This window comes from Anarhichas minor, unplaced genomic scaffold (assembly GCF_050575085.1).
Source record: "Anarhichas minor isolate MPS153535 unplaced genomic scaffold, ASM5057508v1 ptg000045l, whole genome shotgun sequence".
NCBI lineage: Eukaryota > Metazoa > Chordata > Actinopteri > Perciformes > Anarhichadidae > Anarhichas > Anarhichas minor.
In genome coordinates, this window is record NW_027466491.1 from 6,375,189 (window position 1) to 6,396,906 (window position 21,718).

The window sequence follows — 21,718 nt, forward strand, 5'->3', positions numbered from 1 at the left end:
CTTTTCTGGCTACAAAAAAAAGACCTTCTACCTCCCACATAGTCCTCCACTGCTGTGGGCCAATACAATCCAATAGAGCCAATAGTCCATTAAAGGACACCTAAACAAACCTAATCAAGATTTGGGGTTAAAACAGAAACGGAGGTTTACTGGGAGGAGGTGCCAATCTGAATAGATTAGACAAAAGTGTGCGTGTGTGTGTGTGTGCGCTGTTTTTGTTTTTTCCCTGAGGGTAGTCAGAAGCTGAATGCAAATGAATGACAGAGAGAGTGTGAAAGAGGGAGAAAGGGAGATTGTGTGCAGCGTTCTCTGCTAAGCTCCACACAGGACCTATCATTACCAGATGTCACAGTGAGGGTGGCTGCCAGCCGAATCACTGCTTATTGCTTTAAACTCAAACTCTCTGCCTCTTTCTCTTCTTCTCCTTCCTTCCTTCTTTTCCCTCTCCCTCTTTTTTTTCCTTCCTTTCCCTTCTCCATTTCCAGCTGTTTTTGGAGCACGCAGCGAGAACGGGGGAAGTTCTCCACCAATTGTTTCGGTCCTGAGAGGAGCTCGGCGGTTGGACCCTCCCTCCTTCTATCTCTCTCCCCTCTCTTTCCTCTGTCTCTCTTCCTCTCTCTCTCCTCCCCTTGTTGTGACAGAGCACACCTGCTTGATCTTGGCTGCACGCGTTCTGAGTCTAATTACCCCATAGGCCCTCGCAGCCACTTCAGTCTCATCCCCCCCACTCGACTGGATTTTTGGAAGTCAAGCTCATCTAGCACAACTTTACTCTCTCTGCCTTGCATCTTCTGAGAACAGGTAGGTTAATCCTTTACTCTGATAGAGGAGGAAAGTATGGGTAATAATGGCTGAAGTTAGGTTAAGATAATGGAGTTGGGTTTCAACATGGACTCATCTTTAAAGCGAGAGAGAATAGTCTTGAGAGAAGGGTTTGGCTTTTGCTGGATTGTAACTTTTTGCATGACAAAATCTAAAATTCATGATTTAAAAGTCACATTATTTGCTCATGTTATTGTATAAAGATAGGATTACTGCAGTTTGTTTTCGCAGATTCTTAAATTGTATGGGTATAATTTGATTCACTTTGTCGTACATTAATCTATGTTGTGTATATTCCGGATGTTGCCAGGTCTTGTTCCCACAGCTCTCTTGGCTTTGTGATGAGAGACCTTTAATCAGTTCCAGTCCAATCGCCATACAGCTCAGTGAAAAGAGCAGCGGCTAGGGAAGGGGGTGTGGTAGTGCAGTTGATGCTGGTACCTCACTCCTCCGCCAAAAAAACCTTATACTCCTGGCCCATCGTTAATCTTCAAGGTATCCACCACCGCTGAGTGCCATGTTCAGCACTGTTTCGATTTACAACTGCAGCTTGCAGTTTCGTAATGTTGTTGCTTTTTGACACTTGTTTGTTTGGATGTATCCCATATGGAAAGGCATTCCTCAAACTAGTTTTGTGAGTATTAGTTGTATACACGGCAAGGGAATCAGATTTGTAATGCTTACATAAAGACAAGGGGTTGAGTGAGGGGAAGGCAGAAAAGTGAGATCTTCTACTTAAGTTGTTTGCTTCAACATTTGTCTGTGGAAAATGCTTTTGTGTCATTAATTTGTTCCTTTTCTCTCTTTATTTAGCTCTCTTTCATTCTTTATATCTCTCCTTTTCTTCCCCTGTGGCCTTGGGGCAGTCTGCAAACCAGCGAGGGGGGAAAAAAAAAAGCTGAAACAACAACATTTCTTTGTGTTGATTCAGCCCATGTTGCTCGGCAAGATTTTGATTTAGAAACGTGGTTTCTGCTTCTTTTCACACTTCAGCAGTTCATTTGAGAATGCAATCAGACCGCTTTAACCCCAATCTCTTATCTGCTCTGCAGCCCTGTTTCTTCTCAATGTGAACCTTCTCTGCCCACCGTGGCGTCTGCTGCTGTGTTTTCACAGGAGCAGGACAGGACCCAAATTGCTAGGGGCAACTCAAAGTGAGCGGCTTTGAAGAGGAGATGAAAAAAAGCTGTACCTGGCAACGCACAGTGCCATTAATCCCGTAATGGTACAGCTTCCTCTATCAAAGAGGTCTGAAGGCTTCCCGGCAAGCCACCACACAACTCTCAGCTAACTCATTACATCCTTTATGCCAGCAGGGAAAAAACCTAATAAGGCTCAGCTGCACTGAATTGAGTAGACCGGAGTGAAACTGAACAAGGGAAAAAGTGAGACAAACAAAATACACTGAAAAGTGGGACTTAGAATAGAGGCTAAAAGAGGCAAACACTGCAATAAAAGTACTTCAGCAGTTCATACTTTTGTTTTGAGCAGAGCAGATGTTTAACATTTGAACCTGAGGTGAGTGAACGGAAGGTTAGGAGGAGACGAGGCCCAGAGTTGCACCCAGGGGCTGCATTTTTTTACATCTGGACTTAAAATCCCTGGGTAAAAAACTGCAAAAGAACAATGGAATTGAATTGACATCAGCCATGAAGGCTCTCTCCCCTCCCCTCCCCCCACCCCACCCCTTTGCTCATTGGAATACCAGAAAGTTCCACATGTCAGTCTTTCTGGCCAAAGTTTTAAGGGTCAGACAGAGAAAGAAAATACCATAAGCTATGGGAGAGAAGCCGGGGAAGGAAAGAAAAGAGCACAAACAGGGAGGAGGAGATGGAAAGAGAAGAAAGGGAGAGAAGGTTGGACAGTTTGTCCACGTCTGTGCAGTGCAGACTGTTGATAATGGGACTGAGGTTGATGGCAGGCTGACAGCTCTTCTCATGGAACAGCTGAAATGCGGTTAAACCGCTCGCTGGCTTTCTCATGACATGGCTCCACTAAACAGGCATGCTTTAGAGACCCTAAAATGATCTTTCAATGATAGTTATGGCTCTGACACTTTTTCTGCATAAATAAATAATATTGATTGTAGTGGTCAAAAAAGTGTCTTGGGCATCTTCTCAAAGCCAAAAAACGGTCCATGCAAACATAAATGGGAGCATGGACGGCTATTTTAAAGACTAGTCTGATTTGGCATTACCCTATTACGAGAACGCTTTGGCTCTGAAATAGTTTGTTGGCCGTGTCTTTGCATATTTTCAGATACACATGTTCTCGCTCACAAAATAACGGCCACTGACTCCTCACGCCACAGCCAAAGGAAGAGTTTAAAAAAAATCGCTCGTGTTTTTACATTTCAGCATTATCGGTCATGCTTTTGTGGAACTGCATGGGAGAGAAACTCTCATTCATTTGGCGATGGGTTAAAAGGGCCACACGTGTTTTTAAACGTCCTGTGGCCGTGTAAATACCTTCCAGTGATTCATTGCTGACAGACGCTCTGTAGAGGCAGGCCTGTGGAGAGTTAGACGGGGGGGGGGGGGCTAATGGACGGGATGGAATGGGTGTCTGCTATATTGTTTCCTTCTTTGCAACATGGCTTGATTTGCTAAGACCCTAACACCATGGTGCTGAACACAATTTTAGATGTGATAATCGCTCTGTGGTATCTCATTGATTTTCTATGGGTCAGAGTTTCATTGAAAGGCAGTGACGAAGAGGAGAAAGTGACAAAGCAAAGCAGGGAAAATGACTGTACTCCCTCATGCGAGCTCTGCTTCCTGTCTGGGAATCATTAGTAATGCTGGGGCCAGACTTGGGGGAGATTGGAGGGAGGGATGAGACAAAAGACGGACACGGGAGACTTGACAAGGATGCCGCTGCCACAGGAAATGTCAACCTCCGCCCGTTTTTTTCTCGGTCACATATGGGATGATGAATCGCGGGTTTCAGAGACACGAGAAGAAGATGGAGATGGTTCATGGATTATTTACCACATGTACTTTTCTGGGATGTGGTAGATTGTAAATCTTTTGAAAATACAGACTAAACTTACTCTCAGCTGCTTGTGCTTTTTAATTTTTGATACATCTCTTCGATACCCACCATAGTTCAACGTGCAGTGCTTCAACATACATCTGCTGACCATTCAAAGCCTCTTTGGAAGGCCTTGAACAATCATTCCAGTTGGGTTTGTTTTCTTGGTTCACCAATGATTGAAGTCCAGAGAAAAATGACTTACATAACTGATAAACATAATAACTTTAATTAACTTTCTTTGCTAGTACATGAACATCCTCACCCAAATCCTGTATACAGAAGTCACCATGTATGCTTTTTCAGAATTGGGTAAAATAAGGCGAAATTCATGAGATGCATTCTATTGCATGGTTTTTAAAAGTCCATTAGTAGGAAACAAGCGTGTACCCATTTATAAAAGTTTATAATGGTACAATTGGTATATTTAACTTTATATTTAAACAAGTGTTTTAAAAGGAATGCCATTAGTAAGTTAAAAAACAAGTGATGCAAACAAAAATACCAATGTGTGAAATGTGTTGTGTTTTCTAAGCTGCAGGGCGCTAGATGATACGTTTTCTAACATCAAGGTTTGACCTCCAGCTGGTTTTGATCCCTCAGTAAAAGTGAATATGACAAGGGAATACCTTTAATCCCATAACATACATCTTTTTTGAGGGGCTTAGAAATGGCAAGATACAGAGTTTGCATGAGGAAGTCATGTTTCAGCTTGCTCTGTTGGCAGCCCTCTGGGTTTAGCATGCACACCTACGCACGCACACACACACAAACAAGTGTAGTTGAGGAGCCTGTGTCGTGTGTTCAGGAGATTATTTGTGTGTGTGTGTGTGTGTGTGTGTGTGTGTGTGTGTGTGTTTATATATAAGTGGGAGCATCTTGCAGGGCCGATGGACACATCTGAGCACACTGGTAATGAAAGAACCAACACCTGGGGCACGGCAAGTTGCCTCATGCATAAAGCAGGGAAATGCCTTGAATTTCAACTTTTGAAGATACGATTGCATTTGGCCATAATTCCTTGTTCTGTGTTTTGAATAGCAATAACTCTCTTCAATATACAGCCCTCTATCTTCAAGTCCAAAACCCCCTAAGTCAATATTTATACCATTTACCGTGTATTATTATTCTGTAGCTGTGGTTGCAACTTGTTAGTTCATGTCCCAAACGACAATCCTTGAGAATCTCTTTTTCCCGGATTTGTTTCAAAATCTTGTTTTAGTCTCAACAATTCCTGCAAAATAGCAGTAACTCTTGTCTTTGCAGTAATGCTGCAGCCAGTAAATGCCCATAGAGCTTAGTTTGAGATACCTCCCCTCTTCTTCTTGCCTGTCTGGCTTACATTAAAAGCTGCTGAAGCTTTTATGGACAAAAGGTTGATGGATTGATGGTAGAACACATGGAGGGCCATCTGAAATCCTGCACCAATGCACATGTATATTGGTTTATGTGCTTGTGACTATGGGTCAAAGCAGGGAGATAGGGTTCAGCAATCAGCAGTGAAACCTCTCTTATTTTGTGTACATTGCTGCTCCTTGAAGCAGAGCTGGTACACTGGCTTTGAGGATAATTCTGAATGTTCCAGCCTGCAAGATGTGTTAGATGTGAGGAGTTCACAACACTAGTAGCTCCTATGAAAAGTGACTTTCAAATAATTTCCGGTATCGGCGATTAGTGTATCATACTACGAGTCAAACCGATCTGGCATCCAAGCAGGATTTCTTGCAGAAAACAAACCATCAAAAGGCATCTACAAACTCTTTTTACCTCAAAAGTGCTTTGCATCTCTGAATCAAAATCTGCTGCTGCTGCTGCCAAGTCTGCAGACAAGGTTTTCGTTGGATAGAGGTTTCTGCTGTGCTTAGATAAGAGAGCCTGACACAGCCAGGATTACTCAGTCTGTCGAAGACTGGAACAGCGTGTACTCTGGATCAACTGTATGTTCAGACCGGAGCTCTTTGTTTCTACGTCTCCCACTACAGTATGTACTCCATGTTTCCAAGTGAGACAAAATGGCAAAAGTTCTGCACAGAAAACTGCATCTACATAACAAACATTGTGCGACACACTTCCAGGCTCTAATTGCCAACTTATGAAATCACCCTTTTAAACATTTTAGGTTTTTCCACTTCATAGCAACAGAACCAGACTTTAAAAAGAGTAAGTCAGAGGCAGAGCTATCCCATCCAACACAATTCTCCTCTGAATGGAATTGATTTCAAGATTGGACATACTCTATGCAAGCACTGTAACCACTGGACTGAAGCTGTACAGTGTGTCAAAGTGGTGGCTGCTTTGTGGACATGGACTATAATTACTGCTTGTGTTGAGAGTCCCTCTGAGCCCTGATCCGGTGACCTGGCATAACGCTAACGTGGATTTACTCTACAGCTTCAGCGTGTCTCTTTCTCTTGCATTCTTTCACATTGTCAAAGACACATGGTTAAAAACCTTTGAAAGACTTAACCCTTTAAATGTACATATAATGGCGCACATACAGCACAACTTGTGCACTTGCTTGAATACACTTAAAAACACAAACTATTGCTTTATTCACACTTAAAAAACATGGAAATATACACCCATACGACAGAAAGTAAGTAAAGATACAGCACATAAGCATCATGCACACAGACCATATAAACCAGAGTCACTTTCAGCTCTGGCCAACTGATGGTTTTGGGTCGGTTTCATCACCCTGGTCATGATGTTCAGGTCAAGGTCCGTTGCAGACCAGCTACCCCCAAATCATTTGTTAGCAGCTGCGGCTCAAATCTGCCCTTCAATTATTGTGGCACCAAGAAAGAAGGAGCAACTTTTGGCTATACACATGACAAGCAGTTTGCTGGGTCTTTGAGATTGTCTGTGTATGTGTGTTGCTGGTAAAAGGTCAGGCAGTTGTATGTATCACAGCAAAAGGAAGGAGGATTCTCCCAGTGACTCCACTAGTACAGTAAATGCTTGCTATTTAAAGGGCTTTAATGGTAATGTGATTTATTACTTTTGAATAAATGATGTAGCCCAGTGGCAGTCATAAGATTTCCCATGATGCATCCCATGTGTAATTCTGTAAAAGCTAATGCAGATGCTCATTTAGAAAATGACAAAGAAACCACATGGACTGCTCCAAAAGCAAATTACAGAGGCACACTAGATCATTGGACCAATAGCAAAACATTAGTAGGCTACACTTGTAGAATGGTGATTCCCCAACAGGAGTATTCCTCCTGTAGTTGGGAGGTGGAATAATTGTAGAGTAGCTCAACTGATTTGGGAAAAAAAACAATTAAATGATAAAATATATCCACATAGTCACGTTTCATATCTAAAGACTGCATGGTCATTTTATGTGTGTGAAAAAAAGGTAATGCACCCAAGTGTTTAACCTGCTGGTTCTCCACTTTTTGCCCTTTGCTTCTCTGGACTTCAATCAATGTGTTCCGTCTTTCATTCACTGTGTCCTTGTCCCAAACTTCTCCCTTCACAGTGAATGACAAACAAACCGAGTATGGTAGTTTCAAAACTAATCATAGACAGACTATTTTGAAAGTGTATCCACCCAAACCTTTGAACTGTCTTCTCGTCCTCCAGGCTCCCTGCTAGCAGCACCATGAGGTCAGCCTGTCTCTCTCTGCTCCTGGTCACTGCCTGTTGGGCTCTGCCCTTCCGCCAGTCCGGCTTCCTAGATTTCATGATGGAGGATGAGGCGGGATCGGGTGTGCTTGAAGGGCCTGAAGGTAGATCCTTCCCTGCCATGCCTGTAGGACCCATGTGCCCCTTCAGATGCCAGTGCCACCTGCGAGTGATCCAGTGCTCTGACCTCGGTAAGAAAAGGCATATTTTCTTATAGTTTTCCACCGCTACATGCACACACATCATGCTGTGCACTGCTACGTACAGGCGTATGACCTTTTATTGGTCTGAAAACCTGTGCATTTAAGAACCAGGCGCCTGCACGTCATGAGGCAAAGTGCCCGAGCAGAAAATCATCCTCGCGAGGGAACATCACTGCGCATCGCTCTGCGTGCACAAATGCGGTTCCGCTGACTTCTCGCCAATTTGACTTTGGATACTCCAGCGGGGGCACCAGTGATAATGATCATCACGCACTCGCATGAATGCAATACCCACAAAACATTATCGCATATGCCACCATTTTGGTCGCAGTCTGGAGCCTTGATTGTACTGATGCTACAGAAATTATAGTTCAGTCCAAATGCAACAAGCTTCTTGTTCATGTCCATTTTATTTTTCCATTCCTCCATCTGGATCTGGATTTCAAACAAAAGACTTAACTGGATGAGATGAGGTCAGATGGGTGTCTGCAGTAATTTCAATGTACTTTTATTGTGTTGAGTGACATTAATGGGGGGTTTTTTTGGGGAGTGGAAAAAGTCCCTGACTTTACAAACCGTCCACCCAAACCCACATATTCATTTCAGGGTCATGTTAAGTTATGCATTATTGTAAAATCCTCCGGAGAACATGACACCCATGTTGATACCTTAAATGCTCACAGATGCTATGAGGCTTATTTCCCTTCCTGTAACAATTACATTATTTGCCTTTCTTTCTGGCCAAATTGTTTTTGAAACGTAGGCGGAGATTAAAAAGATCAGATTTGGCATTGGAAAGTCCTGAACAAACCAGAATTTTAACAAGCTTGTTTCTCAATGTAAAGCTGACTCATCAAGGTTTAAAGACTACAATTACTCTGCCGGCATTTTAATTCAGCACAGTCACAACAATTTACTCGATTGTTATCTTTGTTGTTTGGAGCCAATCCGCTGTGTTAGTCTAATCTGATATACAACAGCTTGAGTCACAGAGACTTTGTCATAGAAAAGTCCCTGACCTCATTTATTCTTGTATATTACATAAAAGTGCTTCGCTACGCAGTTGGGTTTGATAGTTTTTTTGGCTCAGCTTTTATTTGGAAAGGATGGGGCACGAGCTTCAAGGAGGCAGATGAAGGAAAAGAGGGAGTGACACAGATGGACAGGATGAAATAAAAAAAATGGAGGACAGACATAACCAGCAGCATGCAGACAGTTGGAGAAAGTGAGGTTCAGGAAAACACCGGTTCCATTACATCAGTCCTCCAGCCGGGGCCCCAGTCAGACGCAGCTCCATGGCGCGATTCTCAACTCCTGCATCAGTACTGTTGGCCCCACGCCTCCATCTGTTCCCCAGACCGGCTGGCCTGCATGCAAGCATGCAAACACACACACACACACACACACACACACACACACACACACACACACACACACACACACACACACACACACACACACACACACACACACACACACACACACACACACACACACACACACACACACACACACACACACACACACGATTAAAACTTATATGTATATATTTGGGCACAAACACACAGGCAAGACAGACAATTCTGCTCACCATCCCAAAGCAGCCTTTCACTTTGTAGATGTGGATTTTCCTGTGTGAGTTTGCAGCTGGCAGGATGACAGCTCAAACATTCAGGAGAGAAAATTAAGCCTTGGGTTCAAATGAGTTGGGGTTATATTTGCTTATCCATTGACTGGCACAACTGCCTATTGTTCTTGTTGCAGGTATTTATATAATGGCACAATCAGCAGCTTCACTGATTAAAAATGTACCTTTTATAAACCGTGATTGTGTAAGATGTGCAGTTATAAATCCAAACTTACTCAAATGCCACGGGTCTTTGATGATGCAGCCAGATCAACTTGTCTTACTTGAGGAAATGACAAACACTGTCAGTAATGCTTGGGAGTGTCCAGCGCAGTCCAAAACAATCATGCGCTTCATCTCCCAATCACTTTGCTATAAAATGGAGCCAACAATAGTGACTATTAAAAAATAGAAGTTGAGGCAGCAAAAGATGAGATCATCTGACTTTAAGAGAAGAACAATAAAAACAAATGCTTGTGCAGGTATAGAGGTACACAGTGTGGTGCTGCCATGATAGTGGTGACCACAAAGCTGCGATGGTTTGTTGGTCATCCACTGCCGAGCTGGAAAAGCTGGAAGTAATGTTTGGGTGAGCTGCAAAGAAGTCGTCACAAGCTTTCAGGACAAAATGTGTCCAGACCTACGTATGCGGACTCGAGATGCAGAATGTAAGCTTCTTTGTAACAGTTTATTCTACGCCTCTTCCTCTGAAATGTAAACTACCCATTATGAATCTGAGTGTATTTTTTGGGTTACCACGGATGCAGAAGAGCATACACCATGACTCCCAGCTGTCTTCGCTCTGCCCACTCCACCAAGTCTTTCACTACATATGCCATTTTCTGCGTTACATTAACCATGACGTGCTGTGATAAAGTCCAAGCAAAACGATTCTGCGTGAGCTCAGTGTTCAGGTATGCAGCCGCTTACTTACTCCAAAGGAAATTTGTTTTAAGGTCCATTTCCACCATCTGTGCCTCGGAGCACATCAAACACTTATTTGGTCCCTTTGGAATGTCAATATAAAACCCATTCTAAGTCCCTATCATCGAGACTTTATGGAGCATGCTACTTTGACAAAGCAGACCCTTATTTGTTTAGTTTCTTTGTGATTCAATTTGATGGACAGTGGTAGCAGCTCAAACAAACAACTGTTATCAGATTTTGACTTAGATGTTGGTAAACTCTGATTGGTGCATGGGAACATGTACTTTATTGATCCTTTATTGGGAAATTATATTACAGCAGCGGGTTATCCAGGCATTGCACAGGAAAAGTAAAGATACATAACACTAGGAGGGTTATAAATCTTTAGAATATAAATAATATACTAGAATACCAAACTACTACAACTAAAATTTAAAGAGGCTAAAATGCAAATTTGTTTGTTTTTTTAAATACAATGAAGTAAAATGTAAGTATAAAGATTTACCAAATCACCTTTTTCTAACTGCCCACTTCAAATTAATGACAAAAAGCATGAACAAAAAACAAAAATATTCTCAAGCAAAATCACCAAAACTGTGCCAACATTTAATTAAACCTCTTCCAAGCTGTACAAGCGAACCCTAGTGTGGTTCAATTGCAACATAATGACACGATAATCCGACCCAATTTCAAGAAGAGAACCAAAACGTATCGGGGCAATGGGCTGTGTGCGCTGGCATTTGTTGAGATGGACACAGGTAAACTACAGGTCAACACAAATGGGAGATTACTGACTTGGGCTTCTGCAGAAATCGCATGCGTACGTGACAGATGGGCAGAAGAAGAGATCCAGCATATGCTAAATAAAGTTCACAACAAAGTGAAGTTTATAAAAGTAAAAAAACGTATATCTCAAAAAAAGAATTACCAGCATTGAAGTGTCCCTGCTCCTTTGTACGCGGCCCTCAGCAATTTTTTTATTTAGTCTGCTTTAATTTGTGCACTGTGAAACCAAACTAGACTAAAAAGTATAAATTTCCACACTAATTCGAACGGACTATGGTTGGTAAAAGCACTCTTTGTAGACCTGATTTACAAGACTGTAGGTTCACAGTAAGATGTCGTAAACTCTTGAAACATGGAGACAAGTAGGTCCATTTCCTGTTGAGGTCAGAGCGCGATTAACCTCTCGTCACAAGAACCAGGGCTGTCACCGCCTCGCCTCTAACCCACCATCTGATTTAAACAATGTCTCATAAACATTCACCATCAGGTCTGACGACAGTTCCTGAGGACATCCCAGACGACACCACCCTGCTGGACCTGCAGAACAACAAGATCACCGAGATCAAGGAGAATGACTTCAAGAACCTCAAAGGACTACATGTAAGAGACATTTCACACCTGCAGAGCTTCATGTCGGTGTACTAATGTTACGTAATAGGTTGTTGTGTAACCGTATCACTTACTGCAACCCTCCAATATGAACCTTGGTGACCCCCATGGGGAAACATCTTGTTTTTGAATTATTTGGATGTTTGCCATATTATAAAATGTTACCACACTCAGAGCTGCTCATTCTGAAAACATGGACCCCACTTCACCTCCCACCCCCAAACTCTCCTCAACCTCCTCCATATATCCTCCACTCCCCCCCACTCACCAGGTGCATGGAAACTATTCACCCGAAGGCTGTGCACCCTCACGCCCTTAAACTCCTTTAGCTTTCTTGCTTGCAAGAAATACCTCCGTCTGAAGGCCAGAGCTGTTTCCACTGTAATGTAACTCTGAAGGGAAAATACCACATACCTAGCATTGCCTCGTGTCTGCTTTACATTGGAGTGAAACAACAGGAGTGAGAGTTCTATGAAAATGCTTTAGGGATAACTCCAGAGTGGACTTGAGCTTGGCTCTCCATCTTGACAGCACAGGCACCTGGTTGTAAACAGCTGCTGAGCTCACATATCCTGTTTGTGTAGAATTTCATCTGGAAAGAATAGATTTTCAATCGTCCCCAAGGTGCAATTATAGCAGGAAATGTTTCTGAGTGGAAGAACATAACAGCGAAAGCCTCCAAGGTGTAAACTTCCAAATACAGGTCAAATTCCATAATAATAGAAGTTGTGAATTTAAATAAGAACATACAGAAAAACACCAAAATTAATTCTTGATCCATTTTTTTGATGCAGCAAGAATTAAAGAAATAAGAGTAGTAGCTCATCTCATTTGATGTTCTTCCTTATAGGCTCTGATCCTGGTGAACAACAAAATCACCATCATCCACGCCAAGGCCCTCAGCCCTCTGACCAAGCTGCAGCGTCTCTACCTGTCTAAGAACATGCTGAAGGACATGCCCGCCAACATGCCCAAGAGCCTGCAGGAGCTGCGCATCCACGAGAACGAGATCACCAAGATCAAAAAGTCCTCCTTCCAGGGCCTGTCCCATGTCATCGTCATGGGTATGAAAATAAAATGTTCTTATTTGTTCAAAAATGGCAATATTTATATGGATAGCTAACAGCTTGAAGAGGTTTGTGGCATATGTTTCAACAGTATAGGTCACATCTCCGGTGGGATGGCTACAGTTCAATAGGCATGATAAAAAATAATTACCTCGAGGGAAACCAGTGTTTTGAATTTAAATTGTCCACGGTCTGTGCCGAGTTTTCTAGTAATTTCATGAAAACAAGATCCTCTCTCAGCCGTCGTTCAAAGTGCAACAGAAAAAAAGTTGAGGATTATTTGAGAATGCATTGAGGTATACATATATTCAGCAATGAAACCACTCGAATAGTAAAAAAAACGGCATTTACATGCACGATTACGTCGCATATGTTTTCGTTTGTTGTCCTTTATCCTCCATCCGCTCCATTTCCTCCACTTGTCACTTTGACAACTCATCTCCAACTTCCTGTTCCACGAATTAAAACGTGTCATTGCTCAAATGAGGCTTAAAGTGTGGATTTAAATCTCTTAAAATGCAATGATATAAGAATTAGGGTCTGTGACAAATCAGGGGATCTGGCATGGAGAAAGGCTGCGTTGCAAACACAATCTATTCTCTTGCCAAAGACTTTGTTTATGCGTGACTCAGCTCTATGTTCCTGTAATGCCCCGGGACAGGAATCAACTTCATAGACGTGATCTATTACTGCTGTTCTCTTTTTTCCTTTCTGTCTGCGCTCACAAGTGTTTGTTTTCATTTTCAGAGCTTGGGTCCAACCCTCTGAGGAGCGCAGGCATTGAGGCCAGCGCTTTTGCTGACCTGAAAAGGGTCTCCTACATTCGCATTGCAGACACGAACATCACAGACATCCCCAAAGGTAAAGCTCTATCTATTTCCACAAATAATTTGGCTTAATCCAAGTTTTATGTCGCAAGGGTCAGCCAGAAACGTCAGTTTTCTATCAAAATAATGCACGCTTGGATTTAAGTGTTCAGCAAAACAATGGACTCGATGTGAAAAAATAAAAACACACAAACTGTACTGCATGAAAACTCTCACCCCTTGATAATCAATCTGTACTTTAAACTGAAACTTATTGTTGCAAGTTGCCAACTAACCATAAATGTTTCCCAACTCATCACTTTATTATTGGTGATAATCCTTGTCTTGTGGGTTGCCAGGTCTGCCAAGCTCTCTCTCTGAGCTCCACCTGGATGGAAACAAGATCTCCAAGGTGACGGCTGGCACCCTCAAGGGCCTGAAGAACCTGGCCAAGTAATACGACTTACGATTCTCTCTTTACAGTAACCCATATTCACCTCATTTCTTTCCTACTTAGATTTAAAGCAAAACTGTTTCCTGCTGTCTCATGTTTTCATTCTCTGGTACATGTATTAGCTTTACTCTGGTATTACCGTTCACAGGCTTTTACTGTATAACAAAACCTGAGACCTAAGCGGTAGTTTTTAGATAATCAAAATAAGTGCTTTGCTCAAAATGTGGATCTACTGTGTTTATAAGATTACTGCTCAGATTGTGCCAAAGATGACACAGACCAAACTTGAACAAAGAGGGCTTTGATGTGTCGTGAGTAGTTGGAGAGGATATGAGAGAAGGATGGTTTTTATTTTCCATTTTCTCATAATTTAGAAATGGACTGGGAAAGTAATGGCCTTAATCACAGTTGTAGATTATCCTCATTTCCTCAGCTCGTTTTTTTCGTTCCATATTGTTATCCAACAATTTTTCAGCCGGAGACAATCATTGATGTCAGTATCTTTTTCTCTCCTCATGCATTTTGTGCTTTTGTGTTCTTTGTTCTGCTACACATTTGCACATTTCAACGTCTCATCTACTTGCGGATTTCTCCTGCAGGCTGGGTCTGAGTTACAATGAGATCAGCTCTGTGGAAAATGGCACTCTGGCTAACGTCCCCCACCTGCGAGAGCTGCACCTTGACAACAACGCTCTAATCAGCGTTCCCACCGGCCTGTCCGACCACAAGTACATCCAGGTACATAATGGTTTGATGAACATTACTTCTCAGTGTTAGCAATCCAGGTTTGAATCCCCGACATGATCACAAGAACCGGGGGAATTGTTCTTGCAACCATTTAGTTCCAGTAAATTACCTCGGAGCATTAGTTACAGTATGTTTCTCATTTTCTTACGGTGTGATCACACACAGGTCATTTTCTCTGATCCAAACCATAGTGGACAAGTTGACTTTGTTGCATTTTTGCATTTGGTTTGCTTAGGTTCACACTGCCCGATTACAAGACAAGCAAGGCTTCCATAACAAAAAAGGCACATGGATTCATTTAGTTTGTTTATTGAGTCGACTGTTGGTAGCCTGTCGTACTATAATGTTACAGCTTTTGGCAGTAGGGGGGAGTGTAAACAGACCTGATTCAAGGCCTTTTAACTGTAGTTTGGCCTCAGTGTATTTCATCATTTTATTAGCCCTCTCAAGGCTAAGTTACTGCTGCATCTATCCTATCCCTATAAAACCTTTTTGGGGTAATTTTCTGTAGTTTGTTGGGGTTTTATATTCACTCCTAATGAACTGCACTGCTTTCTGAGCACCCACATTTCAATGGCATTGTTCTTAGCAACCAAACTATGGGACGAAAAAAGTTTGGAGAAACGTCTTCCAACAAGCCAGTGTGCACAGTTTCTCAGTGAAATCGGTGTAAATGAACTATAACATTATTAGTGCATGAGTTACCTAGTTTTCCACGTTTATGCAAATGAACTAAGCATTGGACTTTTCTCCATGTATAGTTTAGTATTTTTGGATCTAGAGGCTTTGAAATCTGTAATCAGCATTATATTGTCTATCCCAGTGTGTTTGTGGCAGTTCCCTCCTTTTGTTCTTATTTCTAGGATCCTTATCATCCCCCTCAGTGCTGCATGATGAGGGCTACTGTGCTCAAAACACAGTGCTCAGCTTCATGATTCTTAAGTTTCATATATGCTTTTTATGGGATTCTGTTTCTTATATGCATCTAAAGCCGTGCTGGTTTGAAGCAGCATCAATTCTTTTGAAGAATGATCATGTGGGAAGTCCTTTTACAATTGTTTACAGTTAAACATCCTGAAGGGGAAAAAACAACTACTTGCTTTCTTGAGCCATCATTGTTTCTTTAGTGACTTATCTTCTTTATTTTGCAAACATTAAATTATTGCCAAGCACGTCGCACTCAGTGACCAAAGGTTGTCATTATTTAAATCCCTTCTCTAGGTGGTCTACCTCCATGCCAACAAGATTGCAGCTGTGGGAACAGAGGACTTCTGTCCTCCTGGCCTCAACCACAAGAAAGCCATGTACTCTGGCATCAGCCTGTTCAGCAACCCTGTGCCTTACTGGGAAGTTCAGCCCGTCACCTTCCGCTGCGTCTTCGACCGCTCCGCCATCCAGCTCGGCAACTACAGGAAGAAGTAGAGCGTCCTTGCGCACCTCTGCGAGGAAGTGTGTGTGTGTTTGTAAATGAGCGTGTGAAAGTTTTCCAACTGTGCGTGTTTGACCACAGCCCCACAACACTGACCCCCTAGCAACACTGCCTCCCCACAGACGGTGATGTCATTAGTCCACGCACTCATTCCAAAGCGTTAATGGACATGGACCTCAAAACACAACATATCATTTTCATTATTTAGCTTCAAGGTTGGTGCAGCAGTAGTACACGCGGCTTACAGCAAACACCAGCATATGGCGGTGATGCTCTCACACACAGCACATCATTCATAGATGCAGTTATAAAGCAAGCAAGTAACATTTCAAATATGTTCTCACATGCATGCTGTATCATTTGCATTCAGTGGACAAATTGAAATTCAGAGGTGAACCCCAACCAAAAAAGATTTGAATCCTCACTCAGTGGAAAATGTTATTAATCCCACTTCGATCAACTTTCAATCCTTTAGCCATTGTATGAATTTGTATCAGAAAGCTGGCCTGTAGAGCAGGCAGCAAAGGGTATAACTTGTGTTTTACAATACCTTTAACAGCTGGTATACTAGAATGTACTAGATATTACCTGTGTACTAGGAATAGCATTCAGAGTGTAACATTACCATGCTGCACTCTTTGAAAGAACTCAGTTTCTATTTGTATTGTATTCAATTCAAGTAGAGATAAAAGCAACCGTGACTTCTATCACATTGTGATTTCTTGTGCTTACTTCAGTGTTCTGGGTTTGGTTTACACTTTTTCTTCATCGCATTTCCTCTCATGTTCCTTTCCTAGTGTATGTTGTTCCATTAAAAAAAAAAAAGGTGAAAATGGCTTATAAAAAAAATGTAGAATAAACAATATGTTTAAAACAGAAGCCATTCCCAAAGATTTATATGCATGCCCTTATTTTTCTTTCTTTCTGGAATCTCTTGTTAATCCCTGTATGTATTACTCTCCATGTTTCCCTGCCCTTTTAATTCTTTTTTTTTTTAAGAGTCAAGAAAAATATGGTGTATGTGGACTAGCATGCCCACTGCAACCATGTTGGTGTGAATGTTGTATGTATAGACGCTGTATATAAATGCTGTATAAAAACCTCTCATTTGCTTAAAGGCACAAGCACTTACCATAGCTCAGACTTAATATATCAGCAACAAAGGTGTTCCTCTTTTTTCTCCCAGGAGAAGGGGCTCCAGCTAAGGTGTCCTGAACAAAATAAAAATACTAATGGAAAAAGTAACAGTTTTTGATGGATGTAATGACCAGAACTTGCATTAATTATCAACGATGTGAATGGAGATTTGTGCTCCCACTGGATGGCGCTGCAATAGCTCCAGCACAAATAAAGGGAGGCTGGCGGCTTCCTGGCGAACAAGGTCAAGAGGAGGCACAGGTACCGTTCTGAAGCAGGTGAGACACCTTAACAATAAACAACAAGCACACACACATAAGGTGAATGTGCTCCAGGCACATATTCATGATTAAAAAAATACGCTATTTTTATGAGATTCATGCATATTAAAGTTTTAGATTTACAGTCTACATCACAGGATGTACTGTATACATTTACAGGACATATATGCATCTACAAATAGACACAAATAGACGGACAACGCATTGAATTTAGAGTCTCCAGTCCACCGTTTCTGTGGTCTGTGGGAGGAAACCGTAGCTCGCTGTGGATAGAAATTATAAATTACTGAGCCATTGTACCAACACATCCATGTACCGGGGGAGTAAAAACAGCTGGATGGAGGGTCTAAGAAAAGTTTTAAAAATCTGACTTATTATAGATGGATTTTCTTCGAGCTACTCTGCAGTCTCCAACTCATATTGATGGGTTTTGTGGTCTGAGGTCAAATAAAAATATTTGCTCAAGAACCATTTCTGGCCTGCCACCAGTGATTTAAAATCCTTCAGTCATTTAAGAGACTAATGGGATATTTTGGTGAAATAAAAAAACGTGGTGGTTGAGACTCCTGTCTCTGCGTGCAGGTTGTATGGCGTCTTCAGCATTTGTTCACCAATTTTTTCATTTTGTTGCATTGTTTGAAGTTTCAGAAGTGAGAATTATCAATAGCATGCCATCGGATGAAAAATAATAAGTAAATACTTAAGAGTTCATTAATTCAATTTATCCCCAAAAAAGCTAGGTTTTCCTTTTGAGCAAAAGTATCAGTGCATTACTGCCACCAACTGCTTATTTTAAACACACTCCTTTCCGTTTCTCTTATTCGCCACTAACACACAACTACAAACAAACAAACTATCATTGTTATGAGCAACAACAAAAATGGGAGGTTTGGGATAAAAGTATACATATTGGGAGGAAAACGGGAAAATAAAACAAAATGTGTGGGTAGAGGATAAATGATTAAATGTGAGACAGGATTGACAAAAATATATATATATATATATATATAAAACAGTTTCCATTTACTTCATCAACTTAACTGATAAAAAAAATGAGAAGTTGTCACTTTTGAGCCTCCACAGAAAAGCTGCTTTCCTCACTAAAATTCTAACTGTGTGGCATTGAATTACAAATAATGCATACTGCCTACCCAAAAAAAGAAGTTATAAAAAAAGAACATTTAAGAGCTATGATTGGCTCAAAATCCTCTCCCACTGATATGACTTTGGTCTCTCTTTTTTTCAGACAAGAGCAGACTGAAAGGCATCAGTGTTTGAGCGCTGGCTCTCATCCCAACACCTCAGAATCAGTTTATCGTAGCAAAGTGAATGTACTTCAAGCTGTTGCCCCCATGTGGTCTATATTAGAACAGCACTCTATATTCTTTGCCTGTCTCTCCTCCTTGAAAGGCACATGCATGAGCACGGTCCAACTTGATCTCCTCAACAGACGACGATCCTTTCTAGACCATAAGCACTTAGACGTATTGCTTTAGGCCCGCTGCCAGTATGTGCGTGTTGGTGCGTGTACTGAAGTGTCTCCGTTCACTTCAGTTGATGTGTAAAAAGCTTGAGAAGAAGAAATACTTTGGAGGAAATCAGTTGTGTGCAAATATGTTTCCGTCGACTTAATTCAGAGCATATATATATACGTACTGTACACACTTTGCTTAGTGCGTTTTCACATGCACGTGTGTGTGTAGGTGAAGTGCCTGTCTTGTGGCGCTTATGCAACCAAAGTAAGCTGAGCGGCTTCACCATGTTGAAAGCAAAGACTGGTGAGATCCTGCCGAAGAGCAGATGTGTTACACATTTATGCAGAGGGTTATTTCAATGGCACAGAAGTACAACACAAAAACCTGCGCTTATACCTGTAATGAGAGGCTAAATTCCTCAATCAAATCCTATCAACAATGTGTTAAACCCCATTATTACTGTGCATGAGATTTTATATGAAAAAATTCCCTTTATCCCTTAATTTGGGGTTTGTAAAATAATAAGGGTAATTTGTGTTATACATGCAGGTAATTAAAAAAAAAAGAAGAATAGAGGAACAGAGGTCTGTTATGTAGAGTACATTTTAATTCCACTTCACTTTTGCAGCACATGTCAGCTTGTGAGAGGTCAGTTGGCCTGCCTGGGGATGAGTCTCTGGTTTTAAGCGCAATGCTTACCACATGACCACATGGCAGGAGCAGAAGGAGGTGTCTGAGTGCCGTCTGAGATTGTGTTAGAAGCCTCTCTGTGTCTGTGCCAAGAAGTCCAAAAATATCCCAGTTTGCTAATATGCTTGGATCTCCATCCTGTGTACCTCTGTCAGAGCACGTGTATGTGTACCTTAGTTTGGAAATTTTTTGTGTTCGTATTTATCTGTAACTATGTCTGTGTATGGTGTTGACAAGGAAGAAAAATCCAGGAGAAAATTTGCACTGCACAGATTTTTAACATGTCAGTTTTTATGTTACATATATAAATATAATTTTTTTTATTCATCTTTGCAAATAAGGAAATTCAATGACAATTTGAAAGGCTTTGGTCATCACAAACTCTTGCACAAATAGCACTTAGGTCTGCCCTGATGCGAGTAACCTGGTGGAAAGGTGTCCTTTAATATTCACTCAAGAAAAGTTTAGACGGTAAAGAAGTCTCAAAGGGTCCTACAGACAAGAGTTTCTTGCTGAATATGCTAAAATTAGGTCTGCATAAAGTCAAGGGTGAGCAATCCTCCACCTCCCTTTAAGCCCTGAAGAAAAGGCATACTCACAGCCTGATTGGCCAAGAGGGGAAATGCACCATGCTGCTCTCAAGTCTTTACTGGAAGCCAGTCCTTGCACAACAGGTGATCTCAATAACCCTCCAATCAACTCATGGGAAATGTGACATTTGGCTAAAATGCAGTATTTCTGGTTGTTATAACTGAAACTGAAGTTTGAGTGTAGAATCATTGAATTCTTTAAATGATTTCACTTTAACTGTGTCCTAGAGTTTCCAGTAATACAATAGGTGCTGTTTTGTAATCTAGTGGAAACTGAGTATTGATTTGAATGTTTCGAAATGGACTGATCTGAATTAGACAAGACTGACTGGAAGCTGTTATATGATATTTTTATGAGTACTATGGCAGTGGTTCAACATATATATATATATATATATATGTATATATATATATATGTATATATATATATATATATATATGTATATATGTATATATATATATATGTATATATATATATATATATATATGTATATATATATATATATATATATGTATATATATATATATATATATATGTATATATATATATATATATATATGTATATATATATATATATATATATGTATATATATATATATATATATATATGTATATATATATATATATATATATGTATATATATATATATATATATATATATATATATATATATATATATATATATATATATATATATATATATATATATGTATGTATGTATGTATGTGTATATATATATATATATGTATATATGTATGTATGTGTATATATATATATATATGTATATGTATGTATATATATATATATATATATATATATATATGTATATATATATATATATATATATATATATATATATATATATATATATATATATATATATATATATATATATATATGTATGTATGTATGTATGTGTATATATATATATATATGTATATATGTATGTATGTGTATATATATATATATATGTATATGTATGTATATATATATATATATATATATATATATATATATATATATATATGTATATATATATATATATATATATATATATATATATGTATATATATATATATATATATATATATATGTATATATATATATATGTATATATATATATATATATATATATATATATATATATATATGTATATATATATATATATATATATATATATATGTATATATATATATATATATATATATATATATATATATATATATATATGTATATATATATATGTATATATATATGTATATATATATATATATATATATATATATGTATATATATATATATATATATATATATATATATATATATATATATATATATATATATATATATATATATATATATATATATATATATATATATATATATATATATATATATAT

General features: G+C 39.8%; 1 protein-coding gene across 1 annotated transcript; it reads left to right on the plus strand.

Annotated features, from left to right (window-relative positions):
- Positions 1-722: 722 nt before the first annotated feature.
- Positions 723-17,358, plus strand: dcn (decorin). Its single transcript, XM_076111846.1, has 8 exons — positions 723-801; positions 7,447-7,679; positions 11,519-11,631; positions 12,491-12,704; positions 13,455-13,568; positions 13,873-13,966; positions 14,567-14,705; positions 15,936-17,358. Exons 2-8 carry the CDS (start codon positions 7,466-7,468, stop codon positions 16,134-16,136), a joined length of 1,089 nt encoding a protein of 362 aa, XP_075967961.1. The 5' UTR covers positions 723-801; positions 7,447-7,465; the 3' UTR covers positions 16,137-17,358.
- Positions 17,359-21,718: the final 4,360 nt, after the last annotated feature.

Excerpts from the sequence above, each read along its gene's own strand:
- dcn (XM_076111846.1), top strand. The coding sequence starts at position 7,466 with ATGAGGTCAGCCTGTCTCTCTCTGCTCCTGGTCACTGCCTGTTGGGCT. Across the intron at positions 12,705-13,454 it reads GTCCCATGTCATCGTCATGG|AGCTTGGGTCCAACCCTCTG; the intron begins GTATGAAAATAA and ends TTTCATTTTCAG. Across the intron at positions 13,569-13,872 it reads CATCACAGACATCCCCAAAG|GTCTGCCAAGCTCTCTCTCT; the intron begins GTAAAGCTCTAT and ends GTGGGTTGCCAG.